The 21,995-nt window shown below is 38.4% G+C and overlaps 1 protein-coding gene across 4 annotated transcripts in view; it reads left to right on the top strand.

The window, feature by feature from the left end:
* Window positions 1-21,995, top strand: part of LOC117414733 (leucine-rich repeat-containing G-protein coupled receptor 5-like) — a 66,929-nt gene that overhangs the window by 31,812 nt on the left and 13,122 nt on the right. For 3 of the 4 annotated variants that reach the window (XM_034024508.3, XM_034024507.3, XM_034024509.3), the window contains exons 2-6: window positions 2,481-2,552; window positions 9,828-9,899; window positions 13,161-13,232; window positions 20,142-20,357; window positions 21,491-21,562. In XM_034024508.3, the coding sequence (XP_033880399.3) occupies window positions 2,481-2,552; window positions 9,828-9,899; window positions 13,161-13,232; window positions 20,142-20,357; window positions 21,491-21,562 (504 nt within the window). The remainder of the gene's footprint in view (window positions 1-2,480; window positions 2,553-9,827; window positions 9,900-13,160; window positions 13,233-20,141; window positions 20,358-21,490; window positions 21,563-21,995) is intronic. The other variant, XM_059027638.1, reaches the window with a different exon arrangement.

Raw genomic sequence — 21,995 nt, 5'->3', positions numbered from 1 at the left:
GGTGTGATGTGTCAGTTTTCATGGCTTTTGCTAATCCATTTTCCAGGAGAAATTACAATGATGCATTGGGCCCATGGGAAAGGCACAGGAACTGTGAAATTGCTGCAAACTCCCATTAAATCTAATCACCTTAAATGTAGCCTCACACAGTATTTGATTAGATTCCTCTTTGCACTGGGCTACTTGGTGGTTTCCTGAGCCAGGAATTACAAGTGGAACCCCACCAGGAAGTCCGCTCTGTCCGTCCTCGTATTCAGTTACGTGCTTGTTTTGTGGCTCATTTCTCCTATTTAATGCTGTTCAGGGAAAATAACATGCTCTTTTTTGTCTTGTTAAACCGTAAAGCCTTCAGTTTGCAGTTGTAAAAGTTGTAATTTCACTCTGGTTTTTCTATTAAATGTTTTGGTTAAAAATAGATTTTACACGCAATATGATTACTACCTTTTAAAAAATGTGCTTTCTGGAATGGGGCGGCTTTGGTACAGACGGACTGCACCAGTCTACCAGTGCTGGGGCTGTAAGCATAGCATTCCAGACTGATTCGAGTGTGGGGTGGGGGGCTATTTGAATATCTGCACAGATCCTGATCCTGCCACCCTACATCTCAATGTCAATTCTGCTGGTGGTTTTCTTTAAAGGGCGGTTTGTTGACCCCCTTATTGGCATCAATAAGTACAATCAAAACAAGCTTACGAGTTTAAGGACAGCGGTATTTGAATCTGACGCCGTTCAAATAATTAAAACAAAACCTCAGGAAATGCTGAGCTCCAGTCACATGCTAGCTCCAGACTTGGTTGAACAGTTGACCACCACATGCATTCACCAACCCATCTAGTTAATCAGACAGAAGCAGGACAATACTGTTTTGGAAATGAGATGCTGCATTTCAGTTTGCCACATTGTGGTTTTATAGTTATGGATGAAGCATGGCCCTTAAATGTTTATTGTTGAATACATCTGTTATATTATCCTGCTGTACAAAAACTGCTTTGTTATGTGTGCATATACATATATTGAATTACATACCAAATTGTAGTTTTCCATATACTTAATGAAAAACAGCCAAAAAGTAAAATAAATTGACATTTTGAAATCTAACATGAAATACTGTACTACTATTATGGCTTCCAGTAGACTTTTGCGATATCATTTCTGTAGTTAATTTGATTACATGATGTAAAATAAAATATCTGAGTTATGTATATATACAGTATATATTATATATATATATATATATATATATATATATATATATATATATATATATATATATATATATATATATATATTTATTCTACGTGATGCTAAATGTTTGGCCATAGCTGTATACTTTTAATTGCACAGGAATACCGCATGTGTGTACACAGTGAGCCTTGACAATTGCAGGGAGACTTCTCAACAAAAATAAATATAAATAAAATAAATATAAATATAAAATAAATATAAGAAATCAGTCAGTCAGTCAGTCATTCAGTCCATTTGTTAAGTGGAGGGCTCAGGGAGCGTGAGTAGGGCTGCCAATCCTTTGTCGTGTTGCTGCAGAATAACGCTGTCTCCTGCCCTGCGGCTGCTCAGCAGAAACCCTTCAAGTGAGGGCCAGGTGCTTCAGTGCACGCTGTGTGTTTGAACATCTAGTGCAGTCTCTGAGCTTAACACCAGCCCACCTTCACCACACACCAGCCCGACTTCAGAAAAACATTGTTAAAGGGGTGGAATATCATTTCAGAGAGAGAGTCATTCAGCCAGTGTTCAGTGTTGGAGTGTGAAGGGGTGGAATATCATTTCAGAGACAGAATCATTCAGCCAGTGTTCAGTGTTGGAGGGTGAAGGGGTGGAATATCATTTCAGAGAGAGTCATTCAGCCAGTGTTCAGTGTTGGAGGACGAAGGGGGGGGGAATATCATTTCAGAGAGAGTCATTCAGCCAGTGTTCAGTGTTGGAGGGTGAAGGGGGGGAATATCATTTCAGAGAGAGAGTCATTCAGCCAATGTTCAGTGTTGGAGGGTGAAGGGGTGGAATATCATTTCAGAGAGAGTCATTCAGCCAGTGTTCAGTGTTGGAGGGTGAAGGGGTGGAATATCATTTCAGAGAGAGAGTCATTCAGCCAGTGTTCAGTGTTGGAGGGTGAAGGGGTGGAATATCATTTCAGAGAGAGAGTCATTCAGCCAGTGTTCAGTGTTGGAGGGTGAAGGGGTGGAATATCATTTCAGAGAGAGAGTCATTCAGCCAGTGTTTAGTGTTGAAGGGTGAAGGGGAGGAATATCATTTCAGAGAGAGTCATTCAGCCAGTGTTTAGTGTTGAAGGGTGAAGGGGAGGAATATCATTTCAGAGAGAGTCATTCAGCCAGTGTTCAGTGTTGGAGGGTGAAGGCTGTGTCTTCTTTTTTTACCAGGAAGTATTACTTCACAATTTGTGGAATGAACAGCTGGATAGAGCAGTTGTGGCATGTCATATTAACACTCTCTCTGTTCTCCCGTAGTGATCTCAGCATGAACAACATCACCCAACTGCCCACGAGTGCCCTTTTTAACCTCCACTTCCTAGAAGAGCTGTAAGTATTGCTGCTGTGCCTGATGGGACAGGGGGAGAATGGTGGGCATGGGGAAAAACAAAACAAGACCCATCACATTCCTATTTTTATACCGCATAGTTGTGTGGGAACCAGATATAACAGAGCCGGAAGGCTGTCAGGCTGGCACTTGGCACAGGAGAAAATAATTACTGAGCTACTACAGGGCAAGGGTTAACAAGACAGGGGCTGTGCCAAACATATTTTAAACATTATAAATTAGACTCCTTTTTTTTTTTTTTAAGGGCTGTAGTGCTTTGTGGGAATTTTTTTAACAAAACGCAGGATATTACATTTTGGAATGCTGGATCTTATTTTATTTAAATACGCTGTGCATTCTATAATTGAAAGCAACAAAAAAACGCTAGCAGCAGAAGCAGCATCAATTGAATCCACATTTTCAAAAGCACAACTACTTTGTAATCTCAAGCGCTGCACATTTGCTTTTCAACGTCGGCTATTGTTGAGGCTATGCGCAGCACACAGGCACACTTCACAAAGCAGGGGAAATGTTTCAGACACACATTCCAAAGCTAACGAACCAGCCTCAGGAACAAAAATAAAAAATAAACTCGATGCTTAGTCACAGTTCCATTGGCACTTAGAAGTTATCAAGATTTGGCACACCGCTGAATATCTACATAAGATGATATTTGACAGCTTTACTGTAACTGTGGGCCTCCCTACTTCTAAATACTTCTGAATTGACCTGAAGTCCCTATACATGATTCAAAATGTAAGGGAAGTATCGGCTTTGAGCCTGGAGTAGGGCCATATAAATGATTTCTGGCTTGTGTATTCAAAATGTCAAATCAAATGATCAACTGATTTCTGTTTTTGTTTTGTTTTCCCTTGATTGACAACAAGCACTGTATGCATTGGAGATGCCCCTGCACTAACTTGGGATGACACTTGGTACATACTGTACAGCATGTGCAGCACATTCTTAGACTCTGGCTTTAGGATGACATACATTGGAAACTGCTCCCTCTGTTTTTTTTCTAACATTTGCTTTGAGATTCTATTTAGCAAGCTGTAGCTGCCTTGAATTTGAACCATTGTTAACCATCTTCTCCAAACCTTTATCACTGACTCTCAGTCTCCTACTGACTTTACTGATTGAATTGTTTGTATAATCCAGTATACTGTGGCCTTTATACACATTTGTTTTTACATAGCTGAATGTAGTTTGAGATTATGAGCATAGTATATGTGTGAGCAGTGGGTTGGACTCTTATTGAGTAAATTTGATTTGACAGAATGATATGATAAAATTGCACTGCAGTTGGTTTCCAATGTGTATTGTTTTGGTTACTGTTGTCAAAATACGAAAGTGCTACTTCTGTAGCTGCTGAAAAACAATGGTATAAAGCAATCAAAATTGCCTATCATTACCATCGTGCTACCATCAAATCTGAAATAAAGAATTACCACGGTGGTGCATTGCATTGCACTGATTATCATTTGGTTAACAATCTGATGCATTTTTGCATAAGCCAAGATCAGTTCAGGAAGGCACCAATTACATGAGGGTTTGGCCCTGGTTTACTAACAGAACATCTATGTGACATCTATGTGACATGGTGGCTCGTGTGGTGACGTCAGGCCAGGAAGAAATGGACACAGAATGTTGAGTGAATGCGCTGTTGCGCTGATTTATTGTATATCAGAAGGGTTAACAAACAAAACACAATACTGCACACAAAACGAACACTGGAGAAATACTAAATAAAACAAGTATCGTGCTGGTGTAAGACCAGCACGAATAGCAATTGTAATTATTTGTTTTTAAAGCTTACTCCCAACTTTCTCTCCCGTTCTCTCCACGCTGAACACTCAAACCTGAGTGAGTGAGTCGTGCCTCTATATATACATCTGTGCCGGGATTCAATTGCTAATTAATCATTCACTTGAACCCCGGCATGTGATTTAATTTGTGCAATCCCCGTGCCCACATACTATTACACATCGTATCTGCACGTGAAGTGATTGTGCAATCCCTGTGCCTAAATACACATATACATTTTAAATCACTCGTCCTACATCGCCCACATTATACTCTGTGCACCAATACATACACACCAACAGTAACACACCATATAAAACATAAAGCACAAAATAAGCACGGGGCGGAGCACCCAGCCACACAGCCAAAGATACAAAAGCTGGCAGTTTTTCTTGACATATCCGGTTTCCTTTTAAAATGTGTTGTAACAGACAAAGAAACATTGCATTCAGGCTCTTTCTTTTTAACTTCAGGCCCCATTGTTCATGAACCAAAGGCAGGTGATTTTGTCCCAAACTGGAATGAAGTACAGCAGGGGACCCAGAAGCTTTGTTCTACACTGATTAGGAGGTTGTAAGAATCATTTTGGCCTCGCACAGTTTCAAATAACACCCTGTCCTTGAAAATTAGATTTCAGCTTTAAAAAAGTGCAGTTCAATTGTATGCACCGTGACAAAGCTATAAGCGTGTGGTGCCTACGCCTGCCACAACACTGTCAATAGGTGGTAGGGCCACCATGGACCACCAGGATGGCACTGTTTTTTTTCAAGTCATGTATTTCCGTCATGACGTGCAACAGGAAGATGTAGTTTTTATATATTAATGAATAAATGTCAGAGATTAAAAATTTATAAATAATGTAATAGACAGCTCATTTACACAAAAATGTGTGCGACTGTAAAAGGGGTTTCTATTTTAACTTCACATGGACTTCTTGTCCAACAAGTGACACGTTCAGGAGCAGCGTATGCAGCCTGGGATCGTCCCAGACTGTCCTCAAGGGGTGCATTGTTATCTTTAATTTGTAGGTTCTGCTTATGAGACTTTGTTGTGGAGCAGACACCACCGGGCCTGTGGCACATTGTTAATTGTTCCAGAGCAGAGAAAAGACAGGTCCCTTTGATAATGCAAGGAAGTGTAGGAACAAGCAACTCCTTCAATCCTAATCTCTAGAAAGTGTTTTATAGGGAAATTAGTCATTTCCAACATGTCCCATCTGTAGCTCGTTCCAGCTTATTAACATCCGAACAGCTTTGCAGTGAATGCATTTCCATCTGTATCTACTGACAGACAGACAACTTACTCTGCAGTCAAGAGTACAGTAATTGGAACAGGAGTGCTATGCTTTTGCTCCCAAGTTTGCCTCTCACTTTTTTGTTTAATGGAATACACAAATGTGACACAAACAGCTCAGAATTGCAATGCAGGCTTGCAGACAGTCTGGCATATCAGAGGTTACAGACAGACAAAACATCCAGCCTTTCAATCTAAAATATGGGTTATACAGTATGTGTTGGCATCACTGCCCAGCTAACAGAGGAGTATCATATTCCATTTGTCACGAGTGGTACTAACGAGCCCTTTGCACTATCATGCCCCTTGAAGTCATTGAGAGCCTTCTGCTTTCCAAGCCTACTACTAATAATATACCTGTCTAGGTCAGCTCTAGCAGGGCAGTTTTCAAAACAGCAATAGGACAGGGAAGTCTTTCTTACTGATATTGACATCTACCTGATTGCTCTTTTACTTTAACTCATGCGTGATGTTTGGCTTGTTAAAATAGTCGGTGCTGTTATTATTTTTTTTTAAAGGATAAAAACTTCAGCAGGAGGTCAGCGTGGTAATGTATTATTTTTAAAGTTATTTTACAGGGTTCTTAGCATGGAGTCCGAACACTGACTTTTACAGCCTACAATATTAAACATTTCAGGTGTTACATTTAAAGGAACACATGGGACCATATGGAACAGTTTTCAAGCAGTTCTTGTCAAAGTGGGCAGCAGTTGTCTCTATAGTAACACGACTAATTACATGATTTAATGGCACTGTGCATTTCCTCAGCTCGGAGAAACAGAAGGCAGAGTCGCCTTTAAGTTTCCTGTGGCAGAAGCACTGCCTTATAAGAACTAATAGCCTATCTAGTGTTGTGAGGGTCTGGAACAAACTCCCCAGTAATGTTGTTGAAGCTGACACCCTGGGATCCTTCAAGAAGCTGCTTGATGGGCTGAATGACCTCCTCTCGTTTGTAAACTTTCTTATGTTCTTATGTTCTTATGTTCTGCCAGCTGCTGGTTTTATACTGTTTTAAATGTACTGCAGCCTTTGGCTTTTTGTTTCCTGACATTTTACACGTTGACTGGATCCTGATCAGATCCCAATTACCACTAACGTTTATTCTGCTTCTGAGACCAACAATAAATGAGCTTGTGTGGCACGATGCTTTATCCATGCTTTCTGATACAGTGCAGAGCAATAGACACTATTGGCCCTCATAAGAAAACGTAAAGGACTGTTTAAAGGAATGCTTTGTTTGTTAAATTAAATAAAGTTAATGACATGTTTGAGAGGGTTGGTTTTTTCTCATTTTTTTAAAGCACAGTGCAACTTAACACAAAAAATATTGGAACAGAAGCGTCAGTTTTGCAAAGCTTACGGTAATCTATTTGATCTTTTTTATGTTACGCTATGTGGTTGTAACCACTTCAATGAAAGCAAATAAAGAAAGAGATGTAATTCAAGAGTAAACTTGTCAAACTAGTGGCAGCAGAGCAAAGAAACGTTCCCTCAGGCAGAGTTAGATTTAACACCTTTATTTTTACATTTCAGCGCTTGGTGTTTACCAAATGTGTTTTTTTTGTTTGTTATTCGATCTTTCAAACGTTTACTAGACCGTGAGAGGTGCTATTACACACTGCAGTGCCACATGTAACTTTTTGCCAGAAGACATAAACGTGTAATGTGAAAATGGCATTTTCCTGGATCTCAGTCTTAGGGATAGCTTTTTTGAGACGTTATTCTGCATTACTGTGCCACAAACCTAAGGGCTGTTCTCCACAGTCTGAAGACACTGAATATGTTCTTAGGTTCTTATGTAAAACCGATAGAACAACATTTACCTTGTAGTAACCTAATTCTGCCACATGGCTTTCATAGTTTTGATATCTCAGTTTCTACTGTTGTATTATCTATTTCTAAAGGACTATTGTTTAATCCTCGGTTGTATTCCCTCTTAATTGTCCAGTAATACAGATTTACAATGATGTACAATGTTAGTAACAGGAGTTTGGTTTAAATTGTAATATTAAATCAGGGCCATAGCTCCGGCTACTTGGTTTGATTGTGATGACAAAACGTTCTCTGTCATAAGACAGTAATTACAAATATGAACATAGTTACAATGTAACAACATGCTGAATTACAAAATGAAAAAGGTGGCAGTTGGTCGTCTTCTGTTATTACACTGTATTTACACATGGTTAAATACTCTTATATAAAAAAAGACTATTTTCAAAACAAAACCCTTACAAAGCTAATCAATATTAAACTAAATGCAGAAAATATAGCTAGCCAACTTAAAAAAGGAAGCCATCTGTTAGTCATGGTCTATATTGTGCACCCTGGCCACAGCCTGTACTGATACACCCCATGAGAAAGGCATTGCAGCAAACACAAACATCAGCGTTACCACTTAAGCAGTTTTGTGGCGTACATGTTTTTTATACACAGGAGTTTATAATGAGCCTGTGACAAAACAAATCCATTCCTGCTCGTAGTCTTGAATCAACACTGATGAGTTTTAATACTTAATAATTTTTATATAGTGCCTTGCATAGTGGACCACCTTCACAAAGCATTTTACAGGCTATGAGACTAGGTTGTGTGAATTATGCATCAGCTGCAGAGTCACACAACATCTCACCCGAAAGACGGAGCACAAGGAGGTTAAGTGACTTGCTCAGGGTCACACAGTGAGTCAGTGTTTGAGCTGGGATTTGAACAAGGGACCTTGTGGTTACAAGGCTGCTTCTTTAAGCGCTGGACCACACAGCCTCCTAATATTTAACAGGTTCCTATCAAAATATTTGTTTGTTTTTCTGCATTTGACCGGTCCTGCTAATGCCCAGTTTTATAGGTGTGATGTTTTGCCATGGAATGTGTGACTCGGCTGGGATTCAAATCCAGGGTCCCCTGGCTGCATACAGGCCTCATCTTCAACAGCTACTGCAGCTCACACTGGGACACATTTTTTTTGTAATCTTAGAAAAACAAGGTGTTTCATTTGAGAAAGGCATTTGTTTTAGTTTCTATTTTCCTTTAAAAAAATATATTGCTGGCAGCCCCCTGTCTTCTACTCTGTCAAATTATCTGTAAGCACGTCTGGCAGTTTATTTTCTGTAAAAATACATAAATAACAAAACTCCAATATTTGTTGTCCTAGGATTAGGTGTCGACATGTATCATGATACCAAAATAAACCTGTGAATGCTTTTAGTTTAAAGGCATTCTGACCCGGTAAAAAAGAAACCATTGGAAGAGTGTTTTTTTGCTGGTGAGCTGAGTAAAGCATTCTGTGCATCTACTATATGCAGTACTGTACGTGTCTGCTAAATGCAGATCCACTTTTAACCAAGCTAAAAATAATGGAAAATAAAACCATGGCAGCAGTGTGGAGTGGTTAGGACTCTGGACTTTTGACCGGAGGGTTGTGGGTTCAATCCCCGGTGGGGGACACTGTAGTTGTACCCTTGAGCAAGGTACTTTACCTAGATTGCTCCAGTAAAAACCCAACTGTATAAATGGGTAATTGTATGTAAAAAATGTGATATCTGTATTATGTGATATCTTGTAACAATTGTAAATCACCCTGGATAAGGGCAGCTGCTGAGAAATAAATAATATATTTTTTAAATTTTTCTTTCTTTGACATTTTTTAACCAAAGGACACCCACTTGTGTTTTAATGTAATCTATTTAGCTTATAGAAAACACAAACAAATGTAAATATCCATATGGGAAACTCAGATTTCCTGTTTGCATTTTTCATGGCTGTATTTAATTCTTCAGAATGCTGTTTACTTTTTGTAAACACGGAAGTCAGTATAAGAGCGATTGTATTAATCCAATCGTAAATTATTTTGTCAACAAATAATCATATTTTCTGCAAAGGAAAAACAAAGATGAGTTACCTTGTAGAATATTAAATACAAGAATAGAAAATATCAAAACTCTCTGTGCATACATGTTTTACTTCAATACAATAGAAAATATCAAAACTCTCTGTCTAAACATGATTTACTTCCTTGGTGATGTATTTTCTGTAGAAGAGAAGAAGAGAGAGGAAATATATATATTTTTTAAATTCATATTCTGGCACCTATTGTTAGGCTATATCTCTATTGCCTATCTTCCCTGCAAAATTAAAACCACATGACGAGAAATGTATTCCCTTTGTTTTTTTCTCCTCCCCTACAGGCGTCTTGCAGGAAATGACTTGACACACATCCCCAAGGGAGCCTTGTCTGGCCTTTTCAATCTTAAAGTGCTGTAAGTAAAGCCTGAGTTTTTTAATAGATCTCCCATTTCCATTCAGCAACACACTGGGGGTGTGGGAGGGCTGGGTCGATGGGGTTCCATTAGAAAAGGCAACGCCGAGGCTATCACGTCCTGGGCTGTATCATATTAGGGAGGAAGTCTTGACTTGGGGCGAATACTGCTTGATAAAAGTAAGGGATTTCCTTGCAGATCAAGAAAGAAAGTGAAAATTCATAAAAGGTCAAAATAAAATTCAAAAGGAATCGGACTGGGAAATTCTTAGGCTGGTCTGTTTCATATTTATTTGTTATTTTGAGTAAATCCGTGGCATCAAAACATATCCCATCCCTGCCAGTCTCCCCAGAGAGTGAAATCACATCTTTATTAATAATAACAGACTGCTGCTTGGCCAGAAATGCCATCATCTTGGCATTTAGGGAGGTGTTAAGCCTAGCACAGGCTCTTTATGCAGTCAGAATTAAGACATTCACAGTTGAAGCACTTCTGTTAAAGTTAGGCACTGAGTACTCCATGCCAAAGACTGGCTCGTGAGAGCTTCTGTATAGATTGTGTTGCCTGAGGAACACTGATAAATCCCAGAATTCTAGAGTACATTTTCAATATTTACAACATTTAACTTTCAGGATCAAACATATTTAGTGGGTAGGGTGTTTTTTTTTTTTTTTTTTAACGTGACATAGCAACCAAATTGCAAAGTGGACAGCACAGACTTATTGTATTGCATTGGGAGATTATGTATGGGGCCGGATCAGTCACTGTGGCCCTTGCATATACTGTAAGTGTATCCACAGGGTGGTTTCTTTAAAATTCATTCGTTTCAGGTTTTGTTTACTATTAAACAGCACTAAGGTTACGATACGATTGACAAAAATAAGCAGTTTTTATGTAAAACAGCAAATTTACAATCAACATGGAAGTGATCAACTTCTTATATCCGAGCTGTGTTGGAAAGCATGTTTGAGACCGGCACAAGTTTCCCTTAGGTAGCTCAAGTGCCTCCAGGGGTATGGGAGGAGATAGACAGCAGTGTAACAAGCAGAAAGGAGGCAGGGTAGGACACTGAAATCGGGTTCTGTTTCTCCACTGAGGTTAACTGATCCGATGCTCAAGCAAGCAGGTGAGTCAGAGCTGGCATTATTAGACATCACAACATCAACCCATTATTGCATCTGTGGTGTAGGCGTTTCTCTTCCTACTTATCAAGTGACAGAATAACAGCAGTCAGTAATTACGGTGTCAATGCATTCCCTCAGCTGCAGCAGCCTTGCAACTTGCATGTGCACAGTGAGCTCTAGCACAAGGTCGTCTGTGGTGCAGTGTGAAGCATTAGGGAGGCACTTCAGAATCAGATTAAATGGCCTGCTAACATCGGGTAGAAGTGCGATTTATATGAAAAGCCTTCAGGAATGGCTCTGTTACGGTTCCTACCTCTTTTAATAATAAGAAAAGCCTTTGATATCAAGAGCAGCTTGTAATCCTTTACAGTCCTCTCTACCAATAAACTTTAATAGTTAATACACATGCTAAGACTAGAGGTATGTTTGAATTTATTACCACTTGCGCTGCGACATCTGGCTTTTCAGTGGGACCCTCATAAAAATAAATAAATCTGTTGGTGACGTAAAAAAAAATGTTAAAGAAAAAGCAGGTTTTATAAACCGAAATTTCCTGTGAAAGTGTTCTTTTTTTACGACGACTTTGTTTTTAGTTGAACCTGGGTCAATGTACTATAAGATCAATTCAACACTGTACTAGACCAAAATATATATATAAAATATATAGTAATACATCATGCCAAACCTTGTGTCTGCGTTGACCTCTCATAGCTTTACCAAAAATAATTTAATGTGAAATCCGAAGGCTGCCGTATATCTTTTATTTTTATGATGAAGGGATTATGGGTCCACCACATTTGTCAGTCATCTCAGCATGGCTTAACAACGATCTGTTTTGAGTAAAAAGTATCTTTTTTTTTTTTTTTACTGGCAATGAATAAAACAAACTAAAAAAACTGATAACATCTGCAGTACTTCCATTGAAAACAAAATATTACACATAGCTTCAACACTTTACAGAAAATTAAACATAACACGAATGACCTACAATTTGTAGTTTTAGAAGAAATGCTATTAGATAATGTACAATACAGAAGAATAAAGGAAAATAAATGGATAAATAGACCCCATACCATGATGCCTGAAGGTTTAAATAGAAAGGAACAGTAGATAATTATGTCATTAACTATGCAGTAAATTACATCACAAACACATTAAAAGATTTAAATAGAAATAGTGTAGTTACCATGACTTCAAAAGCCTACATGTACCTCCACTGTTTGTTTTCAAACACACTTTCCCTTGACAAAAGTATGTTAAACATACCGAAATGCTGGGAAGTTAGTTATCTTGAGCAAAAATGAGAGAGCGAGCGAGAGAGAGAGCGAGCGAGAGAGAGAGAGAGAGAGAGAGAGAGAGAGTATAATTTTCTGTTTCAGTCTTCACATCCTGCTGATTTATTAAAAATTAAACATTGTGGTATTTACATAAATCGGTGCCGATGTCATCTAAGGGCAGAGTGCGCTGGGGGACATGTTAATGGTTACACTCTGGTGTTCTTGGAATATAGGCATGATTATGAAGCCACAGTTCTGCTGTTCACAGTTTAAAAGAAATAACGGCAAAAGAATTATGACATATTTTACCAAAAAAATAAAAAAATGGATGAATACGCTTTACTACCAGAATGTGTAACTTTTTGTTTTCAATTAAAAGTTTTATTGTAACCTTTGAAACTGCACACACTGAAGGGCTCCACCATAAGTAAGGGACGTGAAACATGTACAAGTTGTGGCTGTTGAGGGAAAACGGGTTACTTTTACAATGCAACCTTTATAGAGTTATGCACTTTGGGGTTGACATAATGAAAACTTCTCATTAAGGGTGTTATTGTTTAACTTTTCTTTCTTCTTATCATGTAGCTGTGTGGCACCTGGCAAGTTAGTATTATTAATTAACTTTTCAAAAGAGATAAACCGTATATACAATTGTACACACACCCCTTTCAAGTGCCATACCAATATTGACCCGTTGTTCCCCAGTTTTGAAAAGGTTCATACCTTACACTGTGTACTAATGGTTTCTATCCTGTGTAAGGCAGTTTCAGTTCACATAATGACGACTGTTTGCTTTGGCACTTCTTTTCTGCTGATTCCTAATTGACCCTTTGTCTTCAATGTTTTTGTTTTCTATACAGAATGCTACAGAACAATCAGTTAAGACAGGTCCCTAGCGAAGCACTCCAGAACCTCCGTAATCTCCAGTCTCTGTGAGTACCCTACAGTAAGATGCTCCTGCTAAATCAGAGAACCAGACCTTTTCAGCTCGCTCCACAAAGAAACGAGCAATCTGACAGGCAGTATCTCTCTCTAAAAGCCATCACTGAGAACCGAGAGGCCATCAGTCTCATTTCCGCACTCGCTCTTTGTAATTTATCAGTCTGGATCGGCTGAAAGCAGCTCTGTCTTTTAATTATCATATGAAGTGAGGGGTAAAGCTGGGGGGAGGTAGCAGAGTGAGTCTAAATCGACTTGGATAGAAAGAAAGCTTACCTTTGATAACTAAAAAAAGGAGATAAGGGAATTCTATACAGCCTACCTTTCAGGAAAGCTAAGCTGCAAACTATCCTTTGTTTTCTGTCTCCTTTTTTTTTCAAAAGCATGCAGAATATCTGACTAAGATCACATTATTCCATAAGCATTCTGCCCAAAGATAGGCCAAGTGAACAGACAGCCCATTGTTGCAGTTCCAGGTTCTGATGCATGTTGTACAGGGCTTCCTAAATAACATGACAGCTTCTCTTATGGTGCCTTTGTTACCTAAATGCTTCCCTCTGTACAAAGCGCAGGAAGAGAAAGACTCGGGGTTCTGTTGTCCAAGTAAGCAAGTGGTATCCAGTGACCATTAAAACACAAGAGTGGCAGTGGTGAATGGGGAGAGCGAAACAGCTGTAAAATAGACAGAGCAGATGAAAGATCCCTGGGGGAGTACACTAGAGGTACTATCTGCTGAAAGCAGGGTTATTGGATTGAGGGTGTCGAGGATGCCTTTTGTTCTTTCCAAATGATCTTTAATAATACTGCTCTGTAGCTTCCTGTTGTGTTTCCAAACCATTATGACAAATGGGGAGAGCACAGATAGTCTAAGGGGTTTAAAGGCTTTCTCACATCTGAACTAAATGAACACAATTATTCAGGGGGACACAATAGCTGGGAATTGCCCTGCTGTTTTATCCAGCTTTCTGACCAGGTGTGACTCAGACCGGCAGGTACCTTATTTTGTGGGTAAAGCGGCGACTGCAGCGTGAGAGTCAGAGCGGTTCAACTGGGAGAGTAAGTAGATTACTGCAGGATAAGCTCTTTTGCTTGGTTAAGTGTCAAATAATTATACAGCTGCTTACATTAAATAAACCTTCTTGGTAATTAGCAGGCAACAGTAATCCACACATTCCCATCTCCCACTGACAATAAGGAATAACTTTTTTTTTTTTTTTTTTTAATAAGTCCTGTTATTTAAATTAGGTTTATTCAGGCCACGGTGACTGTAAATTATGCACGCGCTGTACTTCACTGTACAGTATGAGGTCTCTTCACTAATTTATATTTTCTTTAAGGGGATACTGTTTTCTACAGATTATTTTTCATGTTTTAAAAGAGTAGTCACCTAAAAGTATATGTAGCCTACCTGTATCAAAATTTCCTACAGCTGCAACACTGCTTGAAATACAATTGTCCATTCAAAACTGGAAATACTATTTCCATATTTGTAGAGCTCTATTGAAAACGTACTTGTCTTCATGATTCTTTCTGGCTCTGATATAACTGTGGAATTCCAATGAAAAAACGTCTTGTGCTTGATGAAAAACAATCGGATTAGAAATGCATCTCTGGCAATGTTAGACACAGCAAAACCATAACCCCTGATAAACAATGTGCAGCTCTGTTTATAAATACCACACAGCGGTTCACATGTTAGGTCGGAGATCGACACTCACCAGCAAACAGAGAAGCTGTGTTTCTGCCAGAAACCTGTGTCAAAAAGCTATGTCCCTACAGCAAATGTCAACACAAGAAATTACAGAAATTACTACCATGCTGGTGAAGAATGCGCAGACCTCCCTGGAAGTGATAGCCTTAAAAAACAAACAGAAAAAAGGTATAACAAGCGTACCCACAATCCCTATTGATATAAATAATAATTAGGCATTGTTTTTTAATATTTCACATACTGTCAGTAAAAAGCATTTTCAGTTCTGTTTAGTTATAATAGACATTTATCTATGTTTATCTTTAGTAACTTTGGTAAACATTAGGTTATTGCTGGTCTTGTGTGTCTGTAAACCTGCAAAACATGAATACAAATACTTTTCCTAGAATGTCTTGTCGCCTATAAAAGCCAGTTAAATACCCCGGGAAATAACCTATAACCCATATATTATATTATTACGACAGGAAAAGTTACAAATAAATAACTAAGTAAACTTTCTGAAGCTGTTAAGTTATTTTTGGGAGATGGTGAGACATCTACTTGTGCATTTTGAAACTTTATGCTTTTGTAGTAATATCCTAGGTGTAGAATGAAAAAGTCCAAATAAATTCCCTCCAAAAAGAGACACTGGTTAGGAATGTCCGAAAGCGCACTCTAGAACCAGAATGCACACTCTAGAACCAAAATGCACCTGCACAAAGAACACTGAAGCAATGTGCAACTGCTTGTTATCTAATTAGCTGGGACTACGATATTGTCAGGGGGAGGGGCTTGGTGACTTTCCTTAAATATAGCAACGCACTGAACGACTTCTGTAGGAGTGAGCAGTGATAACAGACACCACAATGAAAAGCTTGTGGAGAGGCAGTGCAGATGGTCTGAAACTCAGCAAAGGGCACTCACTTTTTACCCATCCCGAACAAAAGATTCCCATCGTAAAAGCATAGCAAAGTGTAATAAACTTTAAGCATAGTGAAAGCATGGTAAAGTATAGGTAAGCATTGTAAAGAATAGCGAGGTATGGCAAAGCATATTAATAAACCAGGGTGAGCTATGGTAAATGCATAATATAACCCTGAAAAAACTTACTTAGAAAAAAAATGCCAGATATCCAGGAATGCTGAAACAGTAATAAATGATGATTAACAACACTTCATGATATATTTTTAAAAGTATTCATTTCATCATAATAATATACTGTATGTGTTCCAACAATAAATAAATTATATTACTTCAAAAAACACTTTCTTGGCAGACTACTAAGTAATCACAATATATGCAGCCGTTTATAACGAATCACTTGTGCCCTAGCAAGCCTATTTAATACTTGTGTGCGCAGTTAAGTGGTTTTGGCACTGGGTAAGATGACAACACTTTATATATCCGCATATAAAAAAATAAATTAGTACATGCTTGGCACAATAATTGCAGTCTATTTAAATACACAATAATGTGATTCGTGAGTACCAGTTAGAATATGCTGTATTTAAAACAACTATCAAAATAGCCCAAGTCTGGGCGAAAGTTAAATACACTTTATCTCACGCCATTCCTGTAATATGCTGTCATTTCTGTTCCTGTTTAACAACTGAAACAACAGTTTCCACGAAACACATTATTATATTGTTTAAATAAAACACCCTTTTTTAATATTATTCTTTTGGGATTCGGACAGCCTTGAGATAGTTTGTCTAACCATATCCAGCTTTGCTTGTTTGTTGACAGAACCTTGACTGGTTTTGAAATGGACCAGGCAGCTCCAGTTCCTTTCTTGTCAGTTAACACACAGACCATGTGAACCTTGAGGGGCGCTTCGACAATGTAATCCCTGTAACCTTCCTTCAGTACTTTACGAGGTCAATCGTTCTCACTTTATCTTGGAACGTGTAGTAAGAGGTAGTGTTGTCTGTGGTGTGGGGTGAAGGGCTCTTAACACCATCGCCGACACAGTTAAAGAAACTGCCAGGACTATAAGTGGATAACTGCACTGAACATTAGCACTAAATTAACCCAGCAATTCCCAACCTAGCAACTTCATAACCCCCTGTAACAAACATGCATATGTACTGAGTTTTCCCCTACATGCTCCTTGTGGTACACCATGTCAAAAGCCTAGCAAAATATAGCAAAACATGATGAATATAGAACCCTTGTACCTACAAACTGCATCATATATAAAGATAAACTATATTAAAGAAATCCATGCATACCAAATCATTGTTTTACTGGTAACAATGAAGCTAAAGCAATAGCATGCCTTCCATGAATACAGTGTGGCTCCATCTGTTCCACTCCTTGTGACGTCCAGTAGCTGTGTCATCTTGAGAGGTGCTGTTCTGCTCCTTTGAGACTCAACTTCAGCAGCATTTCTAGGCTAGGGGGATTTTTTTTTTTTTTAGCAGATAACAATCTTGCTCCCAAACGATCAGCAAATAAAATCCCTCCATGCTTTACTGTAGGCTGTCAATGAGAACTCTTACAAGGGTGTTCTTCAGTCCCAAAGGCTTCCACTATTGATATACATCCGAAAAAAAATGTTTGAATGTTAGCTTACGGTCTTCGGGTCTGTCTGCACCGATAGGCCTGCAATTTCTGACCGAGCTGCAGACGCTGGCTTGGGTTGGCTCCACCGAGCTGACCTGAGCCTTCTGAGAAATCAGCTTGTGGGGCCTGGTCTGTCTGAACAAGGGCTGCTCTTGTTTTAGCACCTGTGGAACTCGTACAAGTAACCCTGAGAGAGGAGCTCCGATACGTTTGTATATTTTGCACTACATTCTGCCAGCTCCCACCCTCCCACCCGTGCAAGTCTGTAGCATTTTGATTTAAATTGATGAATGTGGCTATTCTTTTATAGTCTGAACTCAATTGTACAAACACTGCAATTCTGACCATCAAGTTTGGTGTCTGTGTACAAATAAAAAAAATGAAAACCTGCCAGGACTTCAGCTTGCCTTTTTTATTTAGATGAATTTGAATTCCTGAAATCCTGAAAAAAAAAAAAAAAAAATATATTATATATATATATATATATATATATATATATATATATATATATATATATATATATATATATATATAATTTACTTTTTTGTTTGTTAAAATATGTTATTAGCATTTGATTTCAACACTGCCAATTGAATCTGTTTTCAATTTTTATTTTTATTTGCCGATATACAAACTTCCAGAGTGCAAGTAATAAAACACAGCAGATTGAAATGGCTTTCAAATCTGTTGTTGTTTGATTTACTCGTGTAAAGATAACATTTTGATTGTTAAGGTTTTAGCGGGTCCTCTGGGCTTGCAAAAACTCCATGAAGTACTTGACAGTAAAGGTGTCAAACTGAAAGTCATTTCAAAAGTATTAAGGTCTGTAAATGCTCATGAAGGTTACAGGATACCCTCCCTGGTGTGGCAACAATAACCAACCAATTATTTACTTAACAGGGTCATATTTTAAAAATATATTACCTCTGAGATCATCTATGTTATATTGACTTGCAGTTAAGTAGGAGATGATTTATGTTATGTCGTAATGCCCAAATAATAATATGACGCAATCCTGCAACATGTGAAACAGGCCTCATTATATATGCTCTTAATAACTAACAATGCAATTAGGAAATACAACATTATTGGTTTACTTTTTATGGCAGCACCAGTAGTAACCTATAGTAACCTATTCCATCTGTATTACATAACCCTCATGGGTATTCTCAGATATTCATTCACTATAGTTATCCCTGGAGATTAGAGTATTGCTAATACAAAGTAGTTTTCAGTCTATACCAATGAGAACCCATTAGAAGCAACTCGAGTTAAAAAGCCCTTTCATTTTTTTCTTAAAAAAAGTTTACATTTGAAAAGGTATTTTGAAAACCCATTATAAGCCAGATTAGAAATGTTGACATGCTTTTCTTTCTTTGTTTGTTTTTAATGCTTTATTCAAAGTAGAAATTGTGTTAAGAGCTGCATTTATTGTGATTATACTTTATTTTTACATGCCTCTCCTGAGCAATTAAAAAAATGGATGGCCTAATGAACAAAGCAGCCAGATTTGTATGAGAATGCCCCCCTCAAACCCATCACTGCCAGAGACTGGCTTCTTTAAAGTGGATGTTGCTGAATTGTAGAAGGCAGGTCCACCACTGGGCACTGTTTGTGTGTAAAACTGTAATAGGCCTGTTGACAGGTTACCTAGGCTCGATGTTACAGGTTAATATACCCAAGTACAGTTTACTATCTAGTCTTACACTTGCTTATCAAGTGCCTTGGAGGTCCTGTGCTGGCTGATCAGCATTTAGTCACATTGCCCCCTATGGAATGGAGTAGTCTGGACAAATAAATAACCCAAATGTATCAGCTAGATGTAGAATAATGACTATTACATGATCTTTAATGAGAAGGTTCCAAGAACTATAAAAGTGCAAATGTTTCAATCCCAGAATAAAGGTATGATATTGTTTTTAGAGTGAGGTTGTTTTTAGGGATGTGAAATCACTGCTGTTGCTGGTCATCTTGCCAGGACACCCTTGTAAATGAGGCCTCGGTCTCAAGGGTTTACTCCTGGTTAAAGAATGACTAAATACATAACTAAATAAGTCAGCTATAGTAGCTGCAATTCGACTAAAACCAGTAAAGCTGCCAAACCAGATGACAATCAGATGAAACCACTAGTCTGAACAAGGTCTGTTTCCCAACTGGTTCAGATTATTTCTTAGCAGACGCCCTTATCCAGGGCGACTTACAATTGTTACAAGATATCACATTATACATTATTTCACATTATACAGATATCACATTATTTTACATACAATTATTTATACATTTATACAGTTGGGTTCTTACTGGAGCAATCTAGGTAAAGTACCTTGCTCAAGGGTACAACAGCAGTGTCCCCCACTGGGGATTGAACCCACAACCCTCCGGTCAAGAGCCCTAACCACTACTCCACACTGCTGCAGATTATGGAGAGTCTACGTTACAAAAAAACAGCAAGCAACCAAAAGAATGTCATTGCAGTGAAAGGGAGAACTGGGATTTTAAAGCCTAAAGCAATTATGTTATTATTATTATTATTTTTATTATTATTATTATTATTATTATTATTTATTTTTAAATAAATGCTAGCAAGTACACGTTTTAATTGCAAGCGGTAAAGGTGTGTTCTTTCTTGCGTGTTCTTGTCTGCTAGGCGTTTGGATGCCAACCACATCTACAGCGTGCCGCACAACAGCTTCTCTGGCTTGAGCTCCCTGCGTCACCTCTGGCTGGATGACAACTCCCTGACGGAGGTCCCAGTGCAGGGTCTCAGCAGCCTGTCCTCCCTGCAGGCCATGACGTTAGCCCTGAATAAAATAACACGCATACCTGACGATGCGTTTGCAAACCTTTCCAGTCTGGTTGTCTTGTAAGTATGGCTGATTAGGCTGTTGTTGTTTTGTAGTTTAACTGGGATAAAGCTAATAACAGCTGGCCTGTGCAAAGAAATGAGATGTTCCTCTCTGTTTTGTAGCACCAGGCTAAATATGTGTGTGTCTGGTGTGCGAATAAACATCCTTCCTCTAACTGACACCACTACTGCCTTGGGGCAGCATTTAAAACCTGGAGCTTCCGAATGTTTAGACCTTTGGCAGCGCCACGGTTTTGCAATCCATTTCCTTACATCTTATTAGCATTAGTTATATTATCTTATTAGCATTTGCAATATTATCAGTGGTCGTCTGTTTAAAATATTTTGGTTCTTTGGTCCTTTTCTAGTATGTTTTACTTAAACTGGGAATAGGCAGACAAGGTTGAAAAGATGCAAAGTTGCTACTGCTACCTTAATGTTCAAAGTGACCCCAGTGTTCTAGCTGCTGTACAGAACATGTGATCTCATTGTACACAAACCAGGGTGCACCAGGTCATATATAGCATTGTATTTGAAATGTTTGCATTGCCTGAATTAATGTAAAACAAAAAAAAGAAAAAAACTTTTAAAAGAACCAAATATTTCTCTGCACAGTAATAATGTTAATAAAGCTCATTAGAGGTTAGAAAATGGATTTTAAGAGAGATATTTCTATATCTATATAATGCTGTGCCATTTTCAATGGTAAATAAAGTGGCTTTGCACGTTGTACCCTTTGTTAATATTCAATGCCAGTGTGATTATATATAAAAATATATACCCTGTTTAATTTAAGCCTGATATTAATTAAAAAGCAGGGGTCTGGGTTGCTCAAGTGGCCAAACAGCTTTTTCTTATCTGTGCTGGGCTTGGATCTAGAACCCCCCTCTCCATTTCAAATCCATGGTAGATTTGTATTGCTATTGCAATCCCAGAATCAGACCGCAGACAAGAAAAGGACACATGCTTTGAAGCTGAAAGCTTTTAACTTTCATTTACTGTACAGTTGGCATGACTTGCATGTAATGAGGGTGCCTTTTCTTTCACGGAGCAAGGCACAAGGTCTTTGGGCTCAGCCAATGAGAAAAGTTTGTTTAAGCCTGCTGGGTGCATTGTTCTTTCCTGACCGTGCCATCAATGTTTCCCTGCAGACATCTCCATAACAATAGAATTCACTCCCTGGGAAAGAAATGCTTTGATGGGCTCCACAGCCTTGAGACTTTGTGAGTTGACCTCTGACTTCTTTCACTTTAAATGTTTTCATTAAAATGCAGAAAGTATAAACAAAATTGTTTCCAATGCACCCAAAAGACAGCAAAAACAGAAATGCTTAGTTGTAGCAGAACTGCAAAGGTGCTCTGATTCTAGTCCTGAAGGAGTTTGCATATTGCCAACATGCTGTTGAAAATATCTATTTGTTTTTATGTCACTTGTTTTTTTTTTTTGGTTTGTTGTGTAAGTACACCACTGGATCGTTAGATGCCAAACCCATAATACACCAAATATATATATATATATATATATATATATATATATATATATATATATATATATTGTATCAAATTCCTTTTCAGTCACCACATGCTGGTTTAAAACCCGACTGTGGGCTCAATAGTGCTCTCACAGCCATGTCTAACCTGTCTCCTTCAACACTGG

The sequence above is a fragment of the Acipenser ruthenus genome, chromosome 7 (assembly GCF_902713425.1).
Source record: "Acipenser ruthenus chromosome 7, fAciRut3.2 maternal haplotype, whole genome shotgun sequence".
Classification (NCBI taxonomy): domain Eukaryota; kingdom Metazoa; phylum Chordata; class Actinopteri; order Acipenseriformes; family Acipenseridae; genus Acipenser; species Acipenser ruthenus.
This window is presented reverse-complemented; position numbering and strand designations above follow the sequence as displayed.